The sequence below is a fragment of the Poecilia latipinna genome, unplaced genomic scaffold (assembly GCF_001443285.1).
Source record: "Poecilia latipinna isolate Pla-1442-1.1 unplaced genomic scaffold, P_latipinna-1.0 Scaffold552, whole genome shotgun sequence".
Classification (NCBI taxonomy): domain Eukaryota; kingdom Metazoa; phylum Chordata; class Actinopteri; order Cyprinodontiformes; family Poeciliidae; genus Poecilia; species Poecilia latipinna.
Window position 1 is genome coordinate 301,509 of NW_015113168.1, and position 17,067 is coordinate 318,575.

The 17,067-nt window shown below is 38.5% G+C and overlaps 2 protein-coding genes and 1 long non-coding RNA gene across 3 annotated transcripts; 1 reads left to right on the forward strand and 2 right to left on the reverse strand.

Moving 5' to 3' along the window:
* Positions 1–1,175: 1,175 nt before the first annotated feature.
* On the reverse strand, positions 1,176–6,006 carry eci1 (enoyl-CoA delta isomerase 1). Its single transcript, XM_015041461.1, has 7 exons — positions 5,901–6,006; positions 5,291–5,401; positions 4,408–4,535; positions 4,169–4,315; positions 2,903–3,024; positions 2,649–2,827; positions 1,176–1,528 (listed from the first exon to the last, which is right to left on the reverse strand). Exons 1-7 carry the CDS (start codon positions 5,923–5,925, stop codon positions 1,362–1,364), a joined length of 879 nt encoding a protein of 292 aa, XP_014896947.1. The 5' UTR covers positions 5,926–6,006; the 3' UTR covers positions 1,176–1,361.
* LOC106952986 (uncharacterized) lies at positions 1,176–16,503 on the reverse strand. The gene is made up of 2 exons (XR_001426092.1): positions 16,454–16,503; positions 1,176–1,334 (listed from the first exon to the last, which is right to left on the reverse strand). It is a non-coding gene; the product is annotated as an uncharacterized LOC106952986 (long non-coding RNA).
* Positions 6,324–14,334, forward strand: LOC106952983 (uncharacterized). Its single transcript, XM_015041460.1, has 5 exons — positions 6,324–6,807; positions 7,044–7,318; positions 9,069–9,244; positions 10,157–11,009; positions 12,097–14,334. The coding sequence occupies exons 1-5, from the start codon at positions 6,653–6,655 to the stop codon at positions 12,660–12,662; spliced, it is 2,025 nt and encodes a 674-aa protein (XP_014896946.1). The 5' UTR covers positions 6,324–6,652; the 3' UTR covers positions 12,663–14,334.
* Positions 16,504–17,067: the final 564 nt, after the last annotated feature.

The window sequence follows — 17,067 nt, forward strand, 5'->3', positions numbered from 1 at the left end:
TGATAACATTTAAAAAGAATTAAAACCGGCACCAACTTTCCATGACCTGATTAAAAGATTAATAAAATAAACCACAATAACTCAAATTTTCAGTTATTTCTGCTCATTCTGTTGTTTTAAATCTCAAAACAATTTCCAATTCACTTTATTAGCTCAATTAGCAACATTTAATCAGGACTGCTCAATGATTCACTGGGATGTGCTGCTTGTTTTTTTTAGACTTATCACAGTAAAACTTTTACTGACTGATCAGCTTCTCCAACTTATTCTCGTTTTAAAGGTAAAGAGCTTTCTTTTTAACATTTCTTGTGCAAAATTTGCAACAATGGTGTATATATTTCAGCTCGTCAGAAGAGATGAAATGTGCATAACCTTTTATATTCACGGTAAATCCAAGGGTTACACAGGCTCTGTCTATTTCCTGGCCTTTTCCAACTGGCTTACATTGCAGAAATGGGGCCAGAGTAAGAGGTTTTGTCTTGTTTCTAACAAGAGAATAAAGGTGTAACTTTATGAGAACTCTACAAAACACTTTGTTAAAATGAGGAATACTGTGACTTTATAGCTGGTGTCATTTTTACAAGTAAGGAAATACTTCATATTTTAACACAGATCTCTGCTATACAACAATGAGGGCGGATGAAAGGTCTTACTATAACAGTAAGTCGTTTCTCCGCCATTAGCACATTTAGCAGCGTGTAGCTGAGCATGACTGGCAGTGCTAAAACCCTCCTCCTGGCTCTGATTGGTTGTTTTAACAAATAAGTTAAAAAAACAAACATTGTTTATAAAAGTTACATACAGCAGCTTTAAAGTGGTAAAACACTTTGGGTGTGTAAATAAAACACTTTGGGTGTGTAAATAAAACACTTTCATCCACTCACTATACAAATCCAAAGCTTTATTGAGACATTTCACATTGTTAAACGGACAGAAAGTGTGCAAAAAGAAGAAGAAAATTCATGAGTTGGCCTCGGCTTTGCTTCAGTTAATCTACATGAATCAATGGCTACCGCGCCTGTTAGGGCTCTTGTACAGTACAGGAAAGACAGGCACTTACAGGTCAACGGCTCGTCTGTCACAAAGTAACAGAAACTGGTAGGCTGCCTCATCATTGTTCACTCACTGTATTTTACTTTTTAACAATTTAGGCTCAATTTTAGGGTATTAATATGTTTTTTTTTTTAAATCAAGATGATAGAAAATCAGAGCAAAAACCAATGAAGGTGTGTTTTACGTACAATAAACCCTTCAGACCTTTGCTGTATTTAATTCTTGGGTCGTTCCCATGGGAACACACAAAGATGAGCTATAAAGTTCTGCATTCAGTTATTCTGTGTGTGTGTGAGAGACTGTGAACCCTAGGCCTTCTTCTGTTTCAGCATCTCCATGTACATGCGCAGTGACTTCTGGATGGACTCTTTTGTGATGAAGTTGACAAAGTTCTGGATGTCGGCCTCTCTGTTGGAACGCAGTTTTTCAATCGTTGATTTCCTCATCATGGACTTGGTGATCTGTCGGGCGTGTTCTGCAGAGAAACAGAAGAACCGTTGACTCAAAACAGTTACAACTTTATTGAAAACTGTAATAATTGTTGTAGAGTGATGCCATTTATATGACGTGACAGTTTTTAAAATTACATAAGGCTTTGAATGACATTTTTAGGCAAATAAACAAAACAAGTGAAGCCTTGCAAACGGGTTTCGACCTTGAATTTCAGTTTATTATTGAGCAGATGAAATTAAAAAAGGCAAAAAAATTTGTTTTAAAAATTCTATAAAAAAGTATTGCATTTACAATTTACATTTTTATTGATTTTGGCAAAAGATTTGGACACCACTGGTTTAAATAGACACCTGCAAGCGGTAGTGCACCAAGCCTGCTGCATGACTGTAGAGTCTGGAGGTGCTGTGGGGTTGCATGTTTATCACTCAGTTGTTTAAATTTCCATTGGACATCTGCTGGTTTCATCAATTCAAATTTAAATATTTTAAAGACCTTTTTTAAGACCATTACAAATTAAATTTAAGATTTGTATCGCAACAGAAATGTATAAAAACAATGTTACTGTTCCTATTAATTCTTTTAATGCACGTAGCATCATATGGGTTGGCAACAAGAGTGAGCCAATGGTGAAGACGAATGTTGTCAAGCCAACGATGAAAAAATTTGCATTTACCCATCATATCTATGATGGGTAAATCATACCCATCATAGATCATAGCCAGCCAGTAGCTACCAGCTACTGGCTGGCTTTTCCAGTAGCTGGTAGTTAGTTAGCAGTAGTCTTGATCGCTTTGAGCCACAGAATGCAATGAAGACGTCTGCATGCGACTCAAACTTTTGCCTGACAGAAAATTTATGAGGAAAAAAATAAATAAACAATCCTGCCTTGTCAAAATTTAAGACGTGTGATTAACATATTTATGGCCAACTTCATTTTTTTAAATGAATTTAAGACATTTTAAGGCCTTAATTTTAGATACATGGATTTTAGACTTCCTAAGCATGCGCAGACGTCTTGTGTGTACATTAGTCCTGTCGAAATGTGTTGCCTGTACCTTTAATTTGCAGTTCCTTTTGGCAAAATAAATCACCTCTGAATCCATATCAAGTCAAAGCACCACTGGTGCTTTAATTGTGATTACCTGGAATGGCCAGCCACTTGGTCATGGTCTGAGTGGCAGCAGAGAGGACCTGGTCTTCAGGCACCAGCTGATCCACCAGTCCTATGTTCAGGGCCTCAGCAGGCTTGTAGAGCAGCCCTAGCTCCAGAGATATCTCTGTGTTCCGGTGGCCCACCGTGTTTACCATGGTCTCTTTAAACCTGAGATGACAGAATGGGATCGTTTAGGTCAGATGCACTAGTACCTATTGTCAGCACACTAAGAAAACTCCTCACCAAAAAGGTGCCACTATGCCCAACATGGTCTCGTTCAGCCCGATGCTGTAACGAGGGTTGTCCGCCATGATCCTGTAGTCGCACGTAATCGACATCAGACAGCCGCCTGCAGGACTGGAGCCCTGTGGAGGGAAAAGGGATGGAGGGTGATGGGGTTTAGTGTCAGCCGTCCCAGCTCAGGTGAGAGTTTCTGTCAACATTATATGGATCAACTCCATGAGTCAGGATGAGAAAAAAAACGTCCTTGTGCAGGAAACTAGTTGGAAGCAGCAGAAGGGATGGGAGAAGGATTCAAATAAATGTATTAGAGTGGTCCAGTCAAAACCCAGGCTCAAACAGAATATCTGCAGGTTTCAGAAAGTCAAGTTTAAGACTTTTTAAGACATTTTCAATGCCACTTCGAATAAAACTTAAGACAGAAAAAACATAAATATAACTTTAAGTAACTTAAAGTTTTGTAACATGAGCAGACTCATATGAATCAGGAACAAAAGTGAAACAGAGGAGAAAACAAGCATCATCCAGCCAACTGGTGATACATTTGCATTTATCAACAATAGATGCTGAAAAGATAGCTAGGCAGATAGCAAGGGTACATTAGCAGCTAGCTAACGGTAGAATCAAGGGCTTTGAGTTACAGAACCCAATGAAGATGTCTGAGCATGATGCAAACTTTTGTCAGAAAAATCCAGCCAGTGAAAAAAAAAAATACACATACATGATTATTATAGTTCCATCATAACAAAGTTTAAGACTTGTGATTAATGGATTTAAGGCCAAATTACACTTTTTAAAATAAATTTAAGATATTTTAAAGCCTTAGTTTTAGATGCATACATTTAAGACTTTTTAAGACTTTTTTAATGCCACCTTGAATGTAACTTAAGATAAAATAATAATAATAAATATTTGTCTGGTTTTGTAATGCCAAGCTGAAAAGTTAGTTTGCACAGAATGCGACCAGCCTCGTACGGGCCGTCCAGCCAACTGGTGATAAATTTGCACTTACCAGTAAAGTGCCAAAAAGCTAGATAGGAGGGATGTGAATCTTTTACCAACTCACAATTTGGTACCAAATTTTTGTGGCTGCGATTCGAGTCAAAATTGATTTTCGAGTCAAAACAATAATTTATAATGATTTCTGCTTTGATCTATCAGTGTGTGAACAGGATCCTGATGCTCTACTCCGATCTGAATGACAAATGGAAATGACGTGTCACGTTTATTCAATTTGAAACATGAATCCATGCTTTGTTTTTTACGTACGTTGATGGCTGCTATGGTGACCATGTTGGAGCCGTAAAGCTTCAGCCACATCTCCTGCACGGCCTTCCAGAACTCTCCGCAGCGCTCCGGGCTCTTCCCGTACATCTCCAGGATATCCAGGCCGGCGGAGAACACCTTGGGCTGGCTCTGGATTCAGCAGAGCCACAAACACTCACGTTCACAGAACTATTTATCACCACCACACTGATCTGCATGGTGGCTACATAAGCAGACGGTACCGAGGTGATGATGAGGCCTCGGCAGCCTTTGTCCATCTCCAGCTTCTCCAAGGTGATGCAGATCTCTGTGAGGAAGTCTAGACTGAGGCTGTTGACCGGAGGACTCTGCATGTGCATCACGGCCACGCCTGAACACAGAGAAGAAGAGATGCTGGACTTCAGCATGAACACTCCAAACATGGAGACCGTGTTTCATTGCAATCCCACATTCACATTTATTAGATTTTGTCCAGGATTAATCCTTATTAATCAACAGGATTAATAAGGGTTGACCTTATTAATACCATTGAGAATATGTGGCAAGACTAAAAGAAGTTGCTATAAAAATAAAATGTTATTTCACCACTCCAGTCTGCTGAACAGAACATAATGTATTTATTTTTTTTTTAAATTTGGCCTCTTGAGGTCCAAAATCATCACATTTATAATTTACCACAATAAGTGATAAGTCTTATAATATGTTCCCCTGGTAACAATAATGATAACAGTCCACTCATAGTTCAAAGAAGCTTCCCAATTAATCTTACATTTATTTAGTAAATAAACTTTAGTCTCACATCCATGCCACACTTTTAAGATTTTATGCACCAAAAAAAAAAAACTAAAGAAAAAGAAAAAAAAAGAGTCAATAATCATAATTCATTGTTGCCTTTACAATTGAACCAAAAACATTAAAGGAGAAAAGAAAGTTTGAGTTTGTTACATGCCAAAACATTAAAAAGAGTAGTCGGGTATGAACATTTTTTTTTGTCTGGAAAATGTTAAAATGTTTTGTTTAAGTTGGTAAACTTGGGACAAAAACAGTCTTCTGTCTTCTTCTGTCCAAACCCCGGGACAGAAGGTATTGGAGGAAAATGGGTGGCAATAAAACCACAAGTCGCACCTGTAGTTTGGTCATGATCCACCTTGAGGTGGGCTGAGCTGGAGTTGTTCCTTTGACTGAAGGAAATGGAGGACGCACATAACCTGCCATGACTGCTGCAGGAGAGGAGACCTTCAGAAAAAACACAAAAACAAGCCGTCTCACCGTGTCTGAAGACACAGGACAAGTCCAATCTGTGCCAAGTTAACTGTCCAGCTTAAAAAACAACATATTACGAGGGAAAGTTCTTCAATACGTCAGTGAATTAAGTCAAGAAATTACTCTAAAAATGTACGAAATACAGGCATATTATTGTACATTTGGAAGCTATTTCGTTTAGCATGAAAAGTGTAAGTATTCATACAAACATGCCAATGAAAATGCATAAAAGTAACGAGATTTTACTATTTTTGTCGCGTGAATATCTAAATAATAAAGCTCACAACACAGAACGCGACAGTACGCTGTGACCTTTGCTCCACTTTCTATGTCAAACAGCAAAGCAAGCAGCAGCTAACAGAGAGGTCATAACGGACAGGTGGTCAAGAAGTAAATAACAATGAATAGTAACACTTATATCATAACAGCACACAAACGGTGATAAAAGCCAAACCTGTTAAGACACTCTTACCTCTCAGAGCAGCTCTCAAAGCCATTTTGAGTCGCAAGTAGATCTTCTTCTACAGCACGGACAGTAGAAGCGAGTTTGTTTTGTTGAAACAGCGCCCTCGTCTGCCCGCTCTGAATAATGCTTTAAAATGACGTAGAAAACAGGATTATTTTCATAAAAATATTTCCAATTTGAATTAGGATATATTTTTTAAATAATAATAATAATTTTAATGATGATGATGATATCTAATAATAAAAGTTCGGTAATATAAATGATGAAAATTGAACATACATATTGAAATGTATCTCATAAAAGTGAGTATGCACAGCACATTTGAGTAAATACATTATTAAATCTTTCAGTAATTTTAGTAAATGCATTAGTTAAAATTACTTTTATAGATATATATAAAATTAGTTTATTTCTCCTGTCCTGACATTTATTGGCACACTTCTTTTGACAGTTGGTGGTTACCATAGCAACCAGTAACCGACAGCTCGTCCCCTTCTTCTGTTGCCGTTTGTAACTGTGGTATGATCACGATCAGCTCTCTGTTCTTTTTACAAGTATTATATTTGAAGACATATTTTAGACAAATTGAATTAAATACAGTGCTTCATGTATAGTTTTGCCATATTTTGGCAAAATTATACATGATTGGACAACATTAGCTAAAATGTTGTCCATTTATTTTACAACAGTAAACTGCTGTCAGCTGTTCATTGGGAGCTATTGCTCTGTTTTTAGGGTTATTTATTATATTTTGTTTAATGTTTAAGAGTAGAAGGTGCTGGACTGATGTTAATTTCCAACTTGATTTTCTCTCATTGTTATTTATGTTAAAAATTAGATTAGTTATTAATGATTTAAATTTATGCGGTCACAGTCAGCTCACCCCTTTCTCTGCTGAAGCTCTTCTCAGTCAGTGAGTATATTACATTTAATATTTAAATATGTATTTGTATTTAGATTCACCTAAAAATATTGAACAAAAACCTTTTCTCCTTTATGTGTAATTTTAAGTTTTATGCTTAAATGTAAAATGTCACACGCTATTTCCTCCATTTGCTCACTTATTTCATGTTTTGAATGCATTACAGTACCAGGCGATATGAAGTAAATGAGTTTTGGTGGGGGTGGGGGGTTTCTCCCTGCCTTTAGCTCTTCCTCCTCATTGCTGGTGGCCATCGAGTGTCATAGGAAATCCATTGCTGTGCGTCACCTCTGCTGCCCGTATCCTGGGGGACATACTGCTCCCCTCTGCCTCCTTCTGTCAATCCAACCCTGCCTGCACATCAGCATGGATCTGACAGACTTGGAAGACATGAGCAGTGGCTGTGAAGGCAAAAACTGCAGCTTAGCATCAAGACTCCAGGAGGAATGCAAAACCCAGGACTGCTACTGGGAGGAACCCATGTTTGGACTGATTGAGTTAGGTAGGTAGAAAAAACAAACAAACAAACAAGCAAAAAGTTTTATGTGTTCTAGAAATTTGAACTAAATTTGAGGACTCTACCATAGATGATAGAGCCAAATCAAGATGGCCGCTGACAGGCTTTAGGTCAAAATTCGAAACAATGCAAACTGCTATGAAACACATTGTGATTATTTTCACTTCTGAGCACAATTAGAATGGATTACAGAAAAGATAGATACTTATTATACTTTGAAAAGTCTGAATTTGTCCCTCAACAAATTCAGCTAGCTAGATTTTCAGTTTGTTGTCATTGTTGCATTTCACCGTCTACTTTGGACATAGAGGAACTGATTGCTATTTTCAAAGAAAATGTCAATTTTTGCTAAATGATTTTTAGGCAATTCAGACAATCCACTGTCATTCCAGTCTTTACTCAGTCATCTGATTGTAGACGCAAGAAAGATTAATGAGAATAAGAGGAGATTTGAACATATTTTGAGGGAAATCAGCTTGTTTTCAGTTTTCAGAGAGTGAAGATTTCACAAATAGTAAAACTGTGTTTTAACGAATTTGTAATCAGTATTCAATGTAACTAACATTAATGTTGCTGTTTCCATACACTGAACAATCTTTGGTTGTTCTAGTTTTTAATTTTCTTTCTTCTTTTTTTTGTGGAAATTCTCTTGGTATTTATTTTTTTATTTATTTAATTTTTTTCAAAAATACATTTTTCACAAATATAAAACTGTGTTTTTAATCACCCCTGCTCATTCTAGGACAATCCAGTTCACGTTGAGTCCAAGTATTTTAGATTCTAAATTGGAGAAAAGGAAATGCTGACTCACTAACAAAACAGTGAAATAATCATTTAGTTTAGAGCCAATTGCTTGGAGCAGATGGCAGCATTAGCATTGTTAGCGGTTAATGGTTTGCTAGCAGCTGTTTTCTCCCAGTGACAACAAATCATCTGTATTCTTTCTGTCTCTCTTAACATCTTCATGTAATATTTTCTTTTCTACCAAAAATCCTGCCACATGAAATATTTAAAAGTGACAAAGGGCTCCTCTGTGCTTCCAGAGATAAATTCAGATGAATAGACACCCCAATGACGTCAAACAGAAAGAATCAAGCAACCAGGCAACTTTCTTTCTTTTGTCTTTTAGATTACAAACCACAAAATATCAAACATAATCCAGACTCTAGGAAAACATTGATTAGCCAGTCACAATATTCTCAAACGGTTTCCATTGTTGTTTATTTTTTCTTTTTCGAATCGTCAATTTGTTTAAATCCTGGACGGTCCATTAGGCTAAAGCTAATGGCTAGTCTGAGAAGGACTAAGACTAAAGTGAACTTTTAAGATCTTATTCAATCTAAATAATGTCATAGAATTTTAGATTAAAATCTTTTTTTATAAACCTAAGGACATGTATTTCAATATTTTTTTTTTTACAAATATATTATCACTATGCAAAGTCTGACAATCATTTAAAGAAATATATGCAAACTTTGAAAATCGTTGTAATTTTGTAGTTCTTAAGGAGATATTGTTGCTTTATTTATCATTTATTTATTGTTGGATTTAAAATTTGACCCATTTTAATGCTGTAACATCACTTAAAGCTTGTTTGCTCATCATTTGTTGGTTTATTGTTTGTTTTTTGTTGGGTTTTTTTCTCAAAAGTCTCGGCTAAAAACCCAATCTGAACATTCAGAACTACAAAAAGGAAAGTTCTTCTAAAACACTTCAATCAGTTTTTTTGTTCCAGTTTGCGTGACGATGGTTTATATTCCACTGATGTTATTCGGCCTTCTTGGGAACATCTTAACCATACTGGTGGTGTGGCTTCGTCCACACATGAGGAGCTCCACGTACCTGTACCTGAGCAGCATGGCGGTCAGCGACCTGCTGATTCTCCTTCTGCTCCCTCTGGATCTGTATAAGGTACACTCAGGGTGAACTCAGTTCTGTCTACATGCAGCCACAATCACGCCATGAAATGTTGATTTTCTTTTTTTCTTAAGGAGCATCCTTCCTGTTTGAGAGAAAGGAACAGACCATGTTGTAAATCTCAGTGTTACCAGTGATGATTGGTTAAACAAGTTATTGCTGCTGTCCCCTCAGGGAGAATCCTTCAGAATTAGGTTTTCTTTCTTTCAAGTGTTGTGCTACACTCACAGTGGTCTTAAATCACTCTATTTCTTCTGTACCAGTGAAATAATCACAAAACTGTTGCAAAAATGTTCATACCCATTAAACCTTTAGGCTTTAAAGTCTATTTTTGATTTAATAAATACATTGCCTCATAGACAAACTGAAGTAATGCAAAATTGTAAACTAGAACAAATTTTTTCCCAAATTTTTCCGCATTTACATTAATGCTTGTACGTCTACAGACTAATGTTTGTGCGTAGTCCCCTGATAGATTGAATAGAGAGCATCCCTGAAGGTCAATTTTCAATACTTGCTGTCCAGACCAAGCGTTGAACAAGGGGCTGGTTTTTTACCAAGCTAGCTCTGAAGGTAACTAATCGAACCTTTTCAGGGTTTGACCTCCCTGATGTCCGCTTCCACTGAGCCAGGTTCCGCTGGGAGTTTCCTCCTGCTGAAGGGAAGTCTTCCTGTCTGCTGCCACTACAGCACATTCTGACTGTAAAGTCAATGACGAGCATCTTGAGACGACATTGTTGTGAATTTAGGCTGTATATGTAAACTGAATTTAATTATATCAGAGAAACCTAGGTGGAAGGCAATTGTATGCCATCTTTTTTTCCTTATTATCTTCTTCTTTGCCTTCCACTTCCACATATCCATCAATGTGTTGGCTAATCAAACTTGTCCTTCTGTCTCCGCCAGCTCTGGAGACCCAGACCATGGCCCCTGGGAGACCTTGCCTGTAAGCTGACTATGTTCCTCTCAGAGTGCTGCACCTTCTGCACCATCCTCCACATCACCTTCCTCTCCCTGGAGCGGTACGTGGCGGTGTGCTGGCCGATCACAGCCAAGACCGTCGTGACACGCCGCAGAACCAGGGTCATCATCGGCTGCCTGTGGCTGGGTGCGGCTGTCAGCGCGTCGCCCGTCTTGATTATGGTCGGAGTGGAGGACGTCGGGGGAGAGGAGTTTGGGCTCAACCAGTGGAGAGAGGATGGGGGCCGGCTGGGCGGAGAGGGAGAGCAGGGAGGGATAATGATGAGCAGAGCGGAGAGAGGAGGCGCAGTCATGGCTTTGCTGGATCCACGGTTGGAGGAAATAAAGTGGGGAGAGAAGGAGGAAGTAGAATGGGGTGAAGACCTCACAGACTTTATATGGCTTGATGACAAAAACAGCAGATCAAGAGAGGGAACCGAATGGAAACAAAGGGACATTAAAGATAAATCAGAAGAAGCTGAGGAGCTAAATGAGGAGAAAGGGAAGATGGAATTTGAGAAAGATCAGCAAAACAAAAAGAAAGAAGATGAGGGGGGAGGAGGAGAGGAGAGAGCCGATGCAAGCCGTGGCGGAGAGATCGACAGGAGGGAGTGCCGCTGTACACACTATGCCATCTCCTCAGGTCTCTTGTCCGCCATGATGATTCTCTCCAACTTGTACTTCCTGGTTCCCCTTTGCATCCTCGGCCTGGTGTACACTCTCATTGGACGGACATTGTGGCTTCGCCCAAAGAGCAGCAGAAGAGACCAGAGTCACCGAAGCACAGTGAAGATGTTAGGTGAGGGCCTTGCCATGAAGCTTCAAACTGTGTAAAGCTCAAGAGTCCATTATGAGTGAGAGAAATGTATGAAGACAAGTGAGAAGCAAAGTCAATTGTCTTGAGTTGGTGAAACATTGTCTTTGGTCATAGATAAAGCATCACAATGAAAACTTCATTCATGAGGCTGAATTGGCAGTCTGTAGTCATTCAGACTTCTGAATGTCTCTGAACGCTCAGAGTCTCTGAACGCTCAGAATCTCTGGCTCCTCTTCACCCTCGTCAGTGAAGGGGTTCCGGGTCGACTCCACAGTATCCAGTAAAGCTGTTCTGACTGGTTGCTCAAGCTAGCAACACTAAAGTTAGCATCTACATTGGAGTTTCATAGCTCCAATGAAACTCGAACTCCACTGTCAAACTGCAGGGATGTTTACCCCGTCGAACACACTATGAAACTTTGAAGTAGATGCTAATTTTGGTGTTGCTAGCAGCTAACAGTTAGCAAGTTGCAGTATACTTACAGTGATTTTTTAAATTCTGTTTGTCTGTCATTGTACTTTCTTTTTAACCGATTTCTCCAAACCCTGCCACACTCCGTAATGTACTCCTGAGTAGTGTTGATTTCTTTAATAATTTCTTATAAGTGAGTGTTTCTGGCCAGCCTGATTGAAAATCTCTGTTTCTTAACTCAATCGCCAGAAATGGGCAACAACTCAACGATGAGTTTTACTCTTTCATCTTGTATTTTGAAGTACAGATGATCAAATCTCGTCCTGTACATTAAATGCTGACAATAGCTCTCTAGTTTTGGTTTCACACAACCATTGGAAGGAAATGTTAATTCAAGGTCAGTCTATAAGAGCTAGCAACTTGTTAGCCTGTCACAATGCTAACAAGTTGTTTATAACTTGTCTCAGTGCTACTTTTATGCACATATTTTACTTGTTGATGCCAACAACTAAAATGTGTACAAAGGATAACTTTTTTTTTTTCTGAAGAAGTAGCTGCTTGAAATTCTGTAAAAAGTTTAGTATGTCTGTGCAGGTTTTACTTTACGATCACGTCACTCTCTTAAATTCTCTCTCCTCTCCGTCTTTACCTCCACCAGGAGTGATCGTCTTGGCATTTGTGCTCTGCTGGCTTCCCTTCCACGTCGGCCGGACTATTTTATCCCTTTCTCTCGGCTCCAGCGTTGAGAGACAGGATGCCTACATGAACGCAACCTCCCACATTGACGCGAACACCAGCGCTCTCGAGAAAATTAGGACAAAAAGACAGTTTCACAACAGTACAACCTATGAAGTAGCAAACAGGACTGCGGTTACTGGGAGCCCCCAACAGGTCAAACAAAGTCCCGGCCGTCTTACCACCACCATGAACGCGTACACCACGACACCCCCCGACCTTTATGTTGACGTTGCACACAACGCTCTCTTAAACAACACACACTCTCACCCTGACACTCACATGTATTTTCTGTACTATCTGTCTCAGTATTTTAATCTCGTGTCTTCTGTCCTCTTCTACCTCAGCGCCGCTGTCAATCCGTTACTTTATAACCTGATGTCTGCCAGGTACAGACTGGCTGTTCACAGCCTCATACACAAACGCTCTCACACACACCCTCACCGCCTGCGCACGCTCACGGCTCGGCACTCCACCACCACTTTGTAAGCTAACAGCAGAGCGGCAATGTTCTCTCCAGCTCACCCCACAGATTTAGGGCTCAGGGCTGGAATGGCATGGACGAAGGTTATTTTTATGTCTTGAGAACCACTTTTGTGTTGATTTGGCCGAATGTTTTGAAGTATTCTAAAAAAGGCCAGATGACAAGTTTTCAGTCTTCTGGCAGAGGGGATTAATGCAGCAATTCACAACAAATCCACAGGAAATGAAGCAAAAGTGTACATGAAATTAGGAATAAATATGTATTTTTTAATATAAATCTCAGGACATCAAACTTGAAATTACAAATTGGTAAACTCAAACTGACACATTAAGAGTGAAAAAGAAGACATAGCAATTCTTTAAGAATCTTGAGCAATATGAGTTACAAAAACATTATTTCCCTTAAGGATTAATAAAGTATTTTTTAATTTAATTCCATTGAATGAACCACATTATAGAATATACTAACCAAAAGTGTTAACAAATTCGAGAATTTAAACAAGTCATGAGGTTACATGATGAATAAAAACAAGAAAAATAGAACAAAACTAAATGTGATAAAAACACAAACAATTCTCATAACATTGATTCATTCAAACAATCTTTTCTAAGTTTATCTCTACTGTTTTTAAGAGATATATTTTAGCACAAAAAGGAAACATTTAATGCAATTCATTGTCTGATGACAATGACCAGGAACTAAATGGTTATGTGTCTTATTTATACAGTGCATATAAATATCTGTGATCTCTAATTACTTTTAAGGGATTTCCATATGCTTGTTCGTTGTTTGATGCTTTGTGTTACATAATTTTTCAATAAGTTAAGATCATAACCTGGTCGTTTTGTAGGACTGAATGGACAGACTGTCTTTCTCATTGGCAGAGTTTCTGTCCTGCAGGATCTGGAAAAGATTAAGCCAAGGTTAAGAATGTAAGTATTTAAATCTCTTTATAATGCCAAGGTTGCTTCAATATGCATATTTGTGTGTAAATGCATAAAAATGTGATTGCACAAGCACACTCGCACATACTCACCTCACAGACAAACGAGGCAGGGCTATTTCATTGATTCATGTAGTTTCATTCAGGTCGATGTGTTTTATGTAACATATATCACATTATGGACACTGATGTGGCAGATACGGCTACAAATGCCTTTATTTGATGGCAGTTAGAGTTTCATGTCTTGTGTAAAGGACATTTTCTCCGATGCTGGCCCGTCTGTCAGCAGGTAATGATTGAGAAAGGATTTCCTGAAGTTCAGCGGGCGAAGTGGCCTCAGGGCGAGGGACAATTGATTAGATTGGATCTGTAATCCAGCCTATTCCTGCAAGGTGTTGAAGATTTTTTTTCTTTTCTTTTCTAAGAACCGTGTTCTTAGAAATATGGTCTTGAGATTTTGATTTGAAATGGACATGAAACTCTCCTTTATGACGAGCGTGTAAGACATGGACAGTGATGAATGTTTCTCATTGCTTTCTCTGCTCCTGGTGAATTTACAGTTAATGTACAACTGGTATAACGCACACTTTGGCTCTAAATCAAAGGTGGATGCTGAATGTTTTATGTTCTGATCATTTGACATGTTAAAAGATTTAATATAAGCTGTAAGCTGTTTACATATTTTTTTGTATTTATGTTCACATTTACCTATTAAAGACTGCTTACAGTGGTAATGGTGACTAATTTTCTTACTTTGCTTACGTACAAATGGCTATTACTCTATCACTGTTTATTATTATTATTATTATGGATATACACAGTAGAACCTACATAATCAGAAAATGCACTACATAATAATTTGTATTTATTTTAGTGCTATCAATCAGTTAAAAATTTAATCATGATTTATCATATTCTAATGATATGATTAATCACGATTAGTCAATATGCTTGAAACGTAAAAATGCACATTTTCAAAATGTTTTATTATCTCAAACCAAACATCTTAGTTTTCTAGGTTTTCATATTTAGGAACGTTTAAAAGAAGTACTTTTACTTCAAACGATTTTTACAAAAACGGGGATGTGTTTAGATAATTCCAAAAAGTAGGTTCCCTTGGTTTTATCCAGACATCCATCACGGTTTTTCCTTTCTTCTTTCATTTTTTTTGTGTAAATTTGCATTTATTTCACAGTAATCTGACTAACAGGGCGTGAGCAGAGAGAAGCTAGGAAAGACATGCGGCAAAGGAGCAAAAGACGGGATTCGAACTCGGGACGGCCGCATCGCGGTTTACAGACTCTGGAAACCGCGATGCACTAACCGCGGTGTTTTTGTTTAAGCGAAATTGCCATTGAGCTCATCAAGTCTAATTTTACTCTTTCATATTTTAACTCGCGAGTCGCGTTTGCATCTCTGCATTGCACCACTGCATAAAACAGTGTAACGTGCTGCTTTGAACTAAGTAACCCTCCGCGGAGGAGAGGCTTTTAGCTCAAAATAGGTAACATTATTAATATTAACGCCTGAAACTTTTTAGATTAACCACAAGCTAACATGTTAACATTGACTATCCTAATTTATTTACATTTCAATGAGAAGATTTACTATTTTCTAGGGCTTGATGGGGTCCAAGTTTACACACTTTTTCTCGGATGTGCTCTAGGGTAATTGCCACTGATACATCTTGTTGTAAGCTTCTAGATCCATAACCCAAAGACAGTTGGTGTCATCTGATGCTTGTTTGTCCAGTGTGGTTTTCCGGTACTGTTTTGCCTCAGCTTTATGGATCTATCAAAACATTGTTACCAATGAGACTACACTGGATGGTTCAGCTATCAAAATTCTCCTCATGTCTGTCAATCCCCAAAGCCTAATATAGAATCTGGTATATTAGTTAGGAAATTAGCAGTACTCTTCATACTATTTATAAACTGTCTAAATCCTGTTGAAGAGACTGCTGTTTAAAGACACTTTTAGTGTTTACTTTGCAGTTATCTTTTAGGATAATTCAACAAGGGGCTTATCATTTAAATACGAGAGAAAAGGGTTTATTTTCAGATTTTCTGAGGGTCTTTGGCTTCACAGTTTACCTATCTCCTCCCATCTGAAAGGAACCTTATGCAACCTTGCAGACAAAGTTGAAGGGACACTGCTCTCTGCTGGCCTTAAGAAGTAAGACAGTGTATCACAAATCCAACTCTCCCATGTAGTCATGTGTCCAAAAATGCTGATCATGTCTGAAACGAAGGTTACAGTTTGTAGACTGTAGACATCAAGAAATAGTGCAGTATAAAAACATTAGGGTTATAAAACTCAACATGTTCTACTGACCTGACAGGCAGCCCTGTTATGGATGCTTCTCAGATATTATTAGCAAGTTAACTGGTTAACATTATCATCTTTTACATTACTACATGTTCTGTATAACTCCTCAATGAAGTTATAGAGCTTCATCCAAGACAATTGGTCTAAGAGACTGTGGTCCAGCTAAAGGGCCTTACATGTTGTCTACCAGCAGATGGGGCTGTGCGACAAAAATGTGAAAGAGCCACAAACAGATGCGTCTGATCTGTGGTCATTTTATATTTTAGAATCCAGACCTGTATCCAACTGAGAATCTGTGTCAAGACATGAGTTGAGTTTTTTGTGAAGAAATGGTTTTGCTCGCTGCCTTGTTTTCTTTACTTTAGCTTAGCTCTGGTCTTTTAGCTTCTTTTTCTGTGGGACATATATCAAAGTCTTTTGATATTTTGGATCAGATTGTTTCCTGTCACGTTAAGCCCTTACGCTTTGGTTCACTTGTTTCCTCCTTCAGGAATTAATCACAGTTGTTCCTTGTGCCATGATTACCTCGTGTGTGTGTGTGTGTGTGTGTGTGTGTGTGTGTGTGTGTGTGTGTGTGTGTGTGTGTGTGTGTGCGTGTGTGTGTCTGGTGTGAGTGTGTGTATGCGTGCCATAGTTCCCTTTCGTATTCTTATGTTTTTTCTTGCATCTTTTCTTGAGTCTGTTCTTGCGCTACCTTTTCACAAACTCCTGTGCTCCATGTTCTGCTGCGTCATCCTATCAGTGTTCTGCATCCATCAAAGATGTAGCCACTTACGTCTGGTTCACACAGCAAGATTTTAAAATTGTCGCCCGCTTTTCAAAACCTGAGAGACACCACAGATGACGATAAAAAACCCTCTTAGTTAGAACAGGTTTGGTCGTACGGTGTGTTGTGTCGAGCAGAGACCAAACGTGAGATCAGATTACAGTTCATAGACATTTCCAAAGGACTTTATGGTGCACTGTGGCAGTTGTTTTATCTTCAGTGTGTTTTGGATTCTCCTCCATGTTTCCCTCACCTCGGTTTCTGATTTGCCAAACCCGTTGGTTTGTCCTCGGGGAACAATACACACGATGTCAAATCAGGCCAAGACAATCAAACAAGTTGAATATTTTAGATCGGACCAATCTCCACGTCC